The sequence below is a fragment of the Lampris incognitus genome, chromosome 18, assembly GCF_029633865.1.
Source record: "Lampris incognitus isolate fLamInc1 chromosome 18, fLamInc1.hap2, whole genome shotgun sequence".
Taxonomy (NCBI): Eukaryota; Metazoa; Chordata; class Actinopteri; order Lampriformes; family Lampridae; genus Lampris; species Lampris incognitus.
The window spans coordinates 30,532,208-30,542,650 of NC_079228.1; the positions used below are offsets into that span (position 1 = coordinate 30,532,208).

General features: G+C 41.2%; 2 protein-coding genes across 3 annotated transcripts; one reads left to right on the top strand and one right to left on the bottom strand.

The window, feature by feature from the left end:
- The first annotated feature begins 238 nt into the window (after nucleotides 1-238).
- On the top strand, nucleotides 239-2,776 carry chrac1 (chromatin accessibility complex subunit 1). The gene is made up of 3 exons (XM_056298392.1): nucleotides 239-424; nucleotides 552-678; nucleotides 1,160-2,776. The coding sequence occupies exons 1-3, from the start codon at nucleotides 269-271 to the stop codon at nucleotides 1,237-1,239; spliced, it is 363 nt and encodes a 120-aa protein (XP_056154367.1). The 5' UTR covers nucleotides 239-268; the 3' UTR covers nucleotides 1,240-2,776.
- Nucleotides 2,777-2,901: 125 nt separating this feature from the next.
- On the bottom strand, nucleotides 2,902-6,917 carry si:ch211-57n23.1 (uncharacterized). Of its 2 annotated transcripts, XM_056298391.1 has the most exons (3): nucleotides 6,793-6,917; nucleotides 5,050-5,601; nucleotides 2,902-3,358 (listed from the first exon to the last, which is right to left on the bottom strand). In XM_056298391.1, the coding sequence occupies exons 2-3, from the start codon at nucleotides 5,592-5,594 to the stop codon at nucleotides 3,217-3,219; spliced, it is 687 nt and encodes a 228-aa protein (XP_056154366.1). In that variant the 5' UTR covers nucleotides 5,595-5,601; nucleotides 6,793-6,917; the 3' UTR covers nucleotides 2,902-3,216. The 2 variants fall into 2 exon arrangements, with proteins under 2 accessions (XP_056154366.1, XP_056154365.1); XM_056298390.1 differs by lacking the exon at nucleotides 6,793-6,917 and having other exon boundaries at nucleotides 5,050-5,622.
- Between the last annotated feature and the right edge of the window lie 3,526 nt (nucleotides 6,918-10,443).

Genomic DNA, 10,443 nt, shown 5'->3' on the forward strand with positions numbered 1-10,443 from the left:
CATTGCGCCGGAAGAAACAATGCGGAAACGAGACGAGTCCGTTTTTTTTTTTTTTTTTTTAGCAGGTTGTTTTCGATGTGTATACGAAAATATGAAAGGTTTTCGCTATGAAGCGAAAATCTTTTGATATTTTATTTCTTTTAGATTTTTTTTTGGACAAATAAGAAACACTACCTACGTCACCGTTCTAAACAACTCCACAGCTTCCGCTCGTCTCCCGCCCCCCGTCACCATGGCTAGCCCGGAAGCCCAAACAGCTACTCTCCTAATGAAGATGTCTGGAAACGCCGCGGCCAGAGACAATCAAACACCCCACAGTAAAGTCATCTCTCTACCGATATCAAGAGTGAAGCTGATAATGAAAAGTTCTCCCGACGTCTGCTTTATAAACCAGGACGCCCTCTTTCTCACCACCAAGGCGACAGTAAGCTAAAGTTGACTGGGCTAACCAGAGATAACTAGCTAACCTTATCATCAGTGCTTGCCGTGTAGCTAATGCGTGCTCTCACTGGCGTCTCTTCTGTTGTCTTTCGTCTGTTGTCTAATTATAGGAGTTGTTTGTCCAGAACTTGGCTCTATCGTCGTTCAACAATGGTTCAGGGAAGGGCACAAACACGCTGTCGTACAGTGATCTGGCCAACATTGCAGAGGAAACTGAGACTTTTCATTTTCTCACAGGTAGGAACGAAGTTAGTCACAGTGCCTCTCATTGTAGGATATACTGTGACATACTACTAACTTCTCACGCGTCCTGGAAAACCTGGAAATTCATTGACTGTTTACCCGTCATGGGAAATGCCTAGAAAATAAGTAAATTGATCAAATATCCCGGAATGTTATTGTGTTCATGGAAAATTGTAATGTTATGTTATGAAGATGAATTTTTACCTCCTGAAATTGTGTATTTTTAACTTCTTCTTTTTTTGTTGCTCTGATCTCTTGTTTTTGAGACTGCACATGTTTTTTGGTACTTCAATAATATGACCTATCAAGAGAACTGAATGAAGTGGCGTTTATGTATATCCAAGCAAAAGTTGTGAAAAAGTACTTGAAAATGATTTCCTAAGAAGAGTGGGAACGCTAAAAGATGGCCAGAGGAAGGGTTAGCCATAGTTTCATTACAAATCACAATATTTTTTTTCCTTTCTCAAATGCACAGACATCCTACCAAAGAAGATCTTGGCTCGAGATTACCTCAAGTCCATGGAGCAAATGCAAGAGGAGGATGATGACCTCTAAAACAAACTTTGCAGCTGCATTTCAACTCTTTGCAGCACTGTCAGTGACTGATAGATAGTATTCTAAAATGTACATGTCATGCCACTGGATTCAGAGAAAAGTGACTGATGGAATAGATCCCCTTCCTCAGCTCCACTCTTTTGAATACATTGGAAAAGTTGCGTTATAGGGCGCACTTATGGGGGAAAAGCAGAGAACGTGAGATATAACTATAAAGTGTAAATGTTGAATGTAACAAGGACATTCACTTAAATGCGTTAGAATCAGTGGTACTGATTACCATATTATGATATTATTATAATGATAATGGATTAAAAGAACATCAATGGCTTTATTGTGTATTTTTTAACTACTATGAACTTTGATGCTTGAAACCCCAAATTGTCACATGGGCTTGATCAAAATGGTGTCATCCAAATCACCATCCATCAGCTACCCGTTCTGAAGCCTCCTGAGTGGTCCATCCCCTTCTCAAACGTATTACACAGGCTAAGTCACCGATTTTCTCTAGCAAAATTATTAAATAATAAACTTTGTTTTTATGGATTGATTTTGAAAATATTTTAGTTTTCAGATCATGAGGACCCTTGGGGCTTTTAAATGATGTCAAAGAAAGTTGTATCAGTTCATATGAATACAACATTTATTGAAATTGGTTTCATCACTCATCCAAGTGACCTCTTCAGACTAAACTAACTGCAGGTATCCCCACCCTTACATATGCAAATATGGGCGTGACCAGAATTACAATGGCCATGTGTACTACTAGGATTCGGGAATGTTTGCTCACAGCATTGTAAGATGGTGACAGATGTACCCCCCCCCCCCGGTTCAGGGACTGTTTTCTTTGGTTTTCTTATTTTCTTACCTGGATTATTGAGCATGCATAAATACTTCTTGAAGGATGTGCTTTACCTGTATTCTTACATATGTAAGTAATGTAATTGTCTCTGGTAACAAATTCCTCATCTCCTGTGCTGATTTGCTATTCACTTAATATTTAGGAGGAGTGAGTTTTTATGCATAATAGCTTGCAGATCTATGTCACTCATTTGTCATGGGCGATAAGTACATAGAAATCCATTTCGTGTGGATGAAATGCACAGGCCTCAGGTTTGAAGCTGTTATTGGATTTTGAATCAGCGTGCTTGAATTCATTTATCCTCTACTCTGACTGAGCCCACAGCTAGTTTTATAGTCTTACAATTTTTGATCTATTAACTCAAGTTTTATTTTCTCCTGTTACTTATTCTGTGTCAGATGTCGCCATGACCATTTTCACATCAGTGACCAATAGATTGAAACCATACAGACTTTAAAGTAGCTCAATCAATTCACTGTTAATACCTCTTTTTTGACTACAAAGCATGGTGCTACGACTGAACATGTGCTGTCTTGGCAAATGAAAATATGCACTGAGCCTCACAGATGTGAATATTTCAAGTGTATACAACAACGCTGGCCTCTTCAGAACATAACTACCCCATATGATTTAAAACAGTTTTGATATTGAAAATAAAATACTGTGTCAGACGCACTGTGTGTAAGATTGTGAGATTTGTACCATCCAATAGCAAAATCCTGGACAGAAATATGTTTTGCATGATAATGCGGGTAATGAACCTTGACAGATATGAGAAGCAGCTTTCATTCTTTTCAAAGCTTAATGAGCATCCTGCAGCTTTATTAGAAGCAACTAATTTGACCAATAACTCAAATTAGGCTGTGCTTTTTAAGTATAATCGCTACATGTTTATCAGACCTCCCTAATATTATCTTTGCATTGTTGCACAGTTTACAGCCTGCACACTATGATGAGGTGAGAATATTTATTATGAAACGATGAGGCGCACATCAACAGTATGGTCTGTCCTCACCCTTGGTTATGATCCAGAGCATGCACAGTATTGTACAGCCCATGAATGATTGAGGAAAAAAAAGCCATATAAAGATAAAACACAGGGCAGCAGGGAACAGTCATTGCACAATTAGTTTGGTCAGCCGTTGCTGGATGTTAAACAGAGTCTTCTCTAGGTGAAAGAATTGCCTTTCCAGGAGGTTTACTGCACCCTCTTTGCCTTCAATGGCATCCCTTGTACTGGCAATCTGCTTCCTGATGCTGAAAGAGACAATCCATAGATAAATATCAGGGACTTTGATGCGAAAGATTTGCCTTTTGTGTTTAATTTACTGACACACATGATGATACGTGGTAATTGTAGTGGCATTTTGGTGTGCACAATCCCTGAGACTCATTTGAAGTGGACTAGTTGTCAGTGCGTTTTGTTTCAGCAACTTCCCTGTTGCAAAAAAAAAGAAAAAGAAAAACTCGAGCCTTTGTTTTAGCTTTTAATCTGTATGACGTGTTGGTAAAGGACAAGCTTGCCACAACAACTTTGCTCCTTCACCAGACTCAAGCCTTCCTACCTCCTGCATTTGGCTGCTCTGCTGATGCTGTAAAACGCTATGCACCGTGTAATTTTTCTAGGGGAAGCCCTAGCCGCTACTAACCGCTAAAACAAGCCACTACAAAAGTGATCATTGGATATTGGATATTTGGATATTTGCGTCTTAGCCGTCATCTCAGATACCCCAGTGATATAAAGCATCACAAAGGACATTTGTTTGAATTTAAATCTTCAGAACTGGGAGAGAACATCGTGTTGAATTTTATTCCTCCGTTGCCAAAAACAGATGACTGTAGGGAAATGGCTGAAATGACTCAGCTGGTGTTGGGACAACTGTGTTTTTCTCTGCCATTTGGCTGCCTCGCTGGCAGCAGGCTGATGCTGAACAAGTAAAACTGATCCAGGATCCCGCTTGTTGTACACGGTGGTGTACAACAGGAAGGATAAGCCCCCACGACTGGTGCTGGGTCAGTATTTACTGGGGACCACATTTGGCTCTCACACACTGAAGCAGGTTTTGAGCAGTGAGTTACACGGCACAACAGCACGGCATCGTCTAAAAGTAATTTAGTGACAGTGGAACGCCAAAGGCCTTGCATGAGGCCTTCCCTCCCCCGGCCTCCTACATACTCAGTTGTTAGAACGCCAGGAGAACATTCAACCCACATTTGAGTTATGCTTGTGATGACATAAAAAAAAAAACTTTACTTTTTTATCTAAGGGATTTTCCTGCTAACCGAGTTCAATTAAATTCGAGGAAAAAGACGTGCATTGTCCAAAAGCAGATCATGCATGTTCTGTCCAAAGGTGGAAACAATTTTGAAAGTAAAAATACTGCTACTTTCGTGATAATTTACTCCATTTCAAGTAAAAGTATTAAGAAAATTATTCAAGTTAATGAGTTTCCTACTGAAAAACTACTTCAGTAATTACCATGTGAGACACTTTTGTTCTTTTCATATCCACAAACAAATAGCTGTTGCTCTAAAAACATGGAAATATTCTTTTGTGGACGTCATCATATCATCATTGCAAACAAACACACTGTACAAATGGTCCAATTCCACTCTGGCGATGCAAATCTCTCAAAAACACCTGGTATCGGTAAAACTTATTCAAGCAAATTCTTCATTTAGCCATTCGTGGGGTTTAATCAGTTTTTTTTACTCTGTAAATGTTATTAGAATAAAAAAGAGAAGTAGAATACTTTATTATTAATCAACTCAAATTAAGAGCGCTGTTACAAGGTGGGAAAATATTCAAAAACTACTCAAGTACTGTAATGAGAGTAGTTGTACTTTATTACTTTCTACTTCTAGTGCTGCCTGTACTGTTTTGCATGGCCCATTGATCCCAACACTTAACCTGTCAAGGCCACCAACACCTCCATGACCTCCCTCACCTGGAGAAGTCCCACTGCTCCTTCCCTTCCTTTCTCTTCTCCTCCAGCGAGACGAACACCTCTTGCATGGTGCCCATCGTCTCCGCCATGCTCTGATGGTCCGACAGGATCCCCTGCACCTCCTCTCTGGCCTGCTGCTTGTAGGACACTCCTCCCTCCTCTACCCCACTGGTGGTGGACACAGCCTGGAGGGCAGCCCTGTTTTGCAGGACGAGCAGGCGGGACTTGGCGAACTCCTCCGGCCCGACGATGTCGTCCCAGCAGATCGAGGAGGCCGAGGGCAGCCAGAAGCGCTGGGTGCAGTTGACTGGCTTTCCCGGGGTCTCTGCTACAAAGGGGCTGTCAGCGGGAAGGCTGTGTAGGAACTCCTCCAGGACAGAGAAACCGGACCCCCACTCCCATTCCTCCACAAACGGTTCTCCGGAGTCTGGCGCGGGGCCGGGGCCAGACTGTGCGGCTCCTGCCCCTGCCACCGGGCGCCAGGCCCACAGCACGAAGCAACAGGACAAACACAGCCTGCCCAGTGTCATGTCATCCAGGAGCATGTCAAAGCTGGCAGGAACATTATGTAATGGGCTTCATTAGACTAACAAACAAACGGAAAAGGGATCAAGATTCATACTGGAACATGCCCACACTCATAACCACCATGTATGCATGAGAATAACTTGCAAATATGAGTTCTCAAGTCTCAACTGTCAACCTTCAGACATTCTGGTAACACACACACACACACACACACACACACACACACGCAAACTTTAATCCTGCCACAGTTCAGTTCCTGAGGCTCGTGCACTGCAAAGCTTGGCGTCATGACAATCTGTAACCACAATTAAAACATTTCTTTTTCCATTTTAAGCTTTCCCGGATAGACTGTTCCATTGTCCAAATTGCACCAACTCTTTTTCTTTTCTTTTTTTTGTCATGAAAAATCGTCTCCAATACAATAATGAAAAACCCAAACACCAATATGCTTCAATTCAATTATAAAACCCCAGCTTATAACTTTTTTTTGTTTTGTTGCTTGTTTAGGGGGACTCAAACATCATCCAGGGGTGGGGGTACCCCCCATAATGTACACTCTGGCCCATTCCCCCATTCACAGGATACATCTCACTGAAGTAAGACATGCCCCTTTTCTCACCATGTATTGGAGGGATAGTGTAAACGTGAAAAAACACGTTGGATCTGCTTTGACACACCCATTATAGTCTACTGACGTTCAAGTCATGAAACCATCAGCAAAGCTTTAACTCCTGCTCATCATTTTAGGAGCACACCCCTGCATTTTAAAATTAGATCGACCGATTCTTAATTATTCTTCTCGAGAAGAATGATTTGTTGCCTAAACCTGTACATAAAAATACCAGTTTACCCCCATTTACATATATATATATATATATATATATATTTACATAAATACATATATACATGCACACAGGTACAACTAGCCTGCATAAAACTGTCATAACTTACATGGCATTCAAAAAACGAGTAGTAGTGGCAATCTAAATAGAGTAGAGATCTAGTTCGGTGAAATAATCCCATTTCTACTGTTTTGTAAAAGGAAAAAGAGACAACAATAAAGGTCATACAGTGTCGGGTGCTGACGCAACGGGTGGGACCTAATAATAGACAAACTCATGTCAAACATTTCTTCATTATGCATTTTGCGATTATACACATAGTGAGTGGAGTCGCAGAGTTTCTTCCCCGAGGTAAAAGAGCAGCAGTACTTACCAACCGGGGGGGGGGAAAGAAACGTAGCGATGAAGGCAGACAAAACGTGAGAGCCGCACGTTCCCTCCAGCGCTCCTCCGGCTATCGGAAAGAATGAGTCGGCGGCGGTGTTCAACACGCTCCCCACAGCTCCGCTCACCTCCCAGCGGCCAGCCACTTAAAGGGACATTCCGGTGTTTTTGGCACGTTTCAACCCACTGACTACAAATCGAGCATATGTCTGTTACATCCGGACCATTTTCAAACGCATATGATAGTGTTTAAGTTTTTTTTAAGTATTTACCTGCCTTCCAGGCAGCCCCGTTTGTTTGCATTCATTTCACAAAATCACGTTAATCAAAATTTGCTTAAGATTGATAATCTATGACAGTGAACATTTCGTTGACTATACTCGTGTATTTATTAATTTTTTTTTGCTTATTTATTTTGGTCAGAGTTACCCGTTTCAAGTCTCTGCAAGTGGATTTCCATACTGCACTGAGATGAATGGAAACCAATACTTTGGAAGTGGAATAATGTGACCTGCACATGATTTATAGTAGATGGACCGAAACATGCAGAAGAAGAAAAAAACACCGGTATGGTCCTTTAAGATATTATTGGCATTAGATGCAGTGTTCTCAGGACCGCCTGTTAAGTAAATCGATCATTTTAATAATAAAAAACAGCCCTGGCAGACATGACATAACTCCAATTCGCTGCTCTTTCTTTTTATTTATATAAACTATGACCAAAACGCTGCGGAATGGTGAGACAAAGTGTGGGGCTGTAGGAATTTATGAACCACTTCACAATGTCCTTGACAGACGCAACATAAAATCTCAGAAAGAATAGGCTTGAATTTGGACGATTTTAAACTGAAATAATTCCTAGAAACTCAGAACACTTAGTATAAGTATCCATGATATAAATTAAAACAATGACTCAAGTTACCGTATTCTAAGTTACAAAGGTATGAAAAATAAAAATGAATCTAGATCTGCTTTCAAACCTTGATGGTCAGTCGTGGTCTTAGTTCGTCTACAACATCTGTATATGTTTAGTGACTTTTTTCTTTCTTTTTTCTTTTTTGTCTATTAAAATGGCCAGAGCATGAATTTGGAGACGTCTGGAGCAGTTATGTAAGCATTGGACACAGATTTGGTACAGATAACAATGTCGTAATTTGATGGAAGGAATGTACTTCATGTCCTTTAATGCCGTCTTAGGGACGAACTGGGAAGACATTGGCTAGACTGGAAAATCCCAAAAGGTGACATTTGTGAAGCATTAAAGGTATTTTCAATTCAATTAATCTTGTGTGGTAGTTCCCTGTACGAATCTCTCATTACTGAAATGTCTCCTCTTGGTGTAGAAAACATAATGAGTCTTTAAATAACGTATTGACAAAAACAAGGGGTCCGTTTGGCCTAATGCACATGTAACGGATTATCATCAATATTCCACTTGCCTTTGTGTTTGCTGTTTGTGTGTGTGTTTCTCTCGGCCTACGCTGCTGGTTGGGATGGGCGTTCACCGGCTAGCGGCGGAAGTGACGTTGCGTTTGTCCTAGTCGGCGAGCGTGCATGCGGTGGTGGGCTGCGGTGAATGAGCTGTCCAGTAGCTATCGTAAATATAACACTTGGGAATATATATGGTTCCATTTAAATGACATGGTGTAGAACATAAAGTTATATTAAATATCTTTCATGAATGTGATGACTCGAAAGTCACTATTTTTGGAGTTATTTGTATTTGAGTGTTCGAGCTAATGCCGATGTTCTGGTTAGCTAGCGCAGTTTATAACACGGCGATGTGTGTTTCGGCTGCATGTTGCAGAGACAAGCAGGCAGGCGGGTTAATGACAAGATGTTTCTAGTTACAGGCACCGTGTTTTTCCTTGTTAAGCGTCATATATTGGGTTGTTATCAGGATAATGTTTTGGTTAGAATTATCCTAATGGTAAAGACTTGTTTGATGAGATGTTGCTTGTTGCAGAATAAAACACCAAAACGATAACGGATGTTGACTGATGTATAAAACAACGCAGAAGACAATTCTAACATATATGAAAAGAACTGGGTATGGTGAAAAAATGAAAAAAAAATTGTTTTTTTACCTTGGCGTTTTAGAGTGGTACAGCGTTTACAGCATCCTACTTAAATCAGATGAGTCAGCAATCACAGAAATTGCATTTGCTTTTTTCAAATTTTCTGTCACAGTGTGTTGTCCCATGTGACTAGCCCTACCCCTCTGATGCTGCTACAGGTTAAAATAAAGACGAAAAATACATTTATTAAAGAACCGCTATTGTGTCCATCCATCCATTATCCAAACCACTTATTCTGCTCTCAGGGACGTAGGGATGCTGGAGCCTATCCCAGCAGTCATTGGGCAGCAGGCAGGGAGACACCCTGGACAGCCCGCCAGGCCATCACAGGGCCAACACACACGTTCACACCTAGGGACAATTTAGTACAGCTGATTCCCCTGACCTACATGTCTTTGGACTGGGAGGAAACCGGAGCACCCGGAGGAAACCCACGCAGACATGGGGAGAACATGCAAACTCCACACAGAAGATGACACAGGACGGCCCCCAAGGCCGGACACATTTTCATACATGGTAACTTGAGATTGCAGTTTTTATTGCAGCTCCCAATGACACACATGCACACACACATGCGCAAATCTCACATACAGAGCCCCCAGAAAGTTGAATTAGTTCATCTTGACTCAACGTTAAGTGGTAGAAACTTGTCATCACTCATCTAAGTGACTTTGTCAGTCTCAGCTGACTGCAGGTATCCCCACCCTTATAAACAGCACAGTTGCGTCACAACCAAAACCAGGGATCGGTTTGATATACATATTGCTGCGACCATTAACTAGAGTTACATATGCCATGTGTACTATTCACAGAGGATTGGGAAATAGTTGCAATCCTCTTTGAATAGCACACATGGCACTGTAAGATGACGACAGATGTACTCTTTACAGATGTACACCTTCAATGTCCAGTTGGTTTATGATACCCTACGTAAATAAGGTATTGCTTTTGGACTGATGGTGAAACAAATCCAGTAAAGTGCAACATCATCACCACCAACACCTATTACAGTCTGAATCTTAATATAAGACGGCAGGACACCTTCAAGCATCCATTATATTGTTTTAATAGAGGAACAATCCTTGCTGAAAAACAATAAATTGGTCAAGATGACCATCTTAAAAATGGTCCTCATGATGACCGGTTTAGAGTATGTTTTTGCTTTGGTTTTAAAGGTTTAGCAGGTCAGCCATTTTACCCAGCAAGAGACCAGCATAAAACCAACAAAAGACCAGTGACCACAATAAGGGGATTTGAGCAGGATCTTTTGGGCAGGGGTGACATCTAGTGGATGGTTGAGGGATGTCTTCCCGATTCACTCCTGCCACAGCAACGAGGATTTAAAAAACCCCTCCTGTTCGCACTTGACAGGAGAAATCCAATAACGCCTTCCACAAGAGGTCAGTATTCCATAAAAGTTGGCTAAACGGGCCTCGGAGAAAAGTCTGCTGTATGTTTCCATACTTGATTAACTAGACTTACACTTATATTTAAAGAGCGGTATCCATCCCTTCTCTGCATTACTTAATGGTCTGTTTTCATGAGCAAACCCGAGCATAATC

Coding starts and splice junctions, on each gene's coding strand:
- si:ch211-57n23.1 (XM_056298391.1), bottom strand. CDS start 5,594: ATGCTCCTGGATGACATGACACTGGGCAGGCTGTGTTTGTCCTGTTGC. Junction 3,359..5,049: donor GAGCAGTGGGACTTCTCCAG/GTGAGGGAGGTC, acceptor TGTCTCTTTCAG/CATCAGGAAGCAGATTGCCA.
- chrac1 (XM_056298392.1), top strand. CDS start 269: ATGAAGATGTCTGGAAACGCCGCGGCCAGAGACAATCAAACACCCCAC. Junction 425..551: donor TTCTCACCACCAAGGCGACA/GTAAGCTAAAGT, acceptor GTCTAATTATAG/GAGTTGTTTGTCCAGAACTT. Junction 679..1,159: donor GACTTTTCATTTTCTCACAG/GTAGGAACGAAG, acceptor TCAAATGCACAG/ACATCCTACCAAAGAAGATC.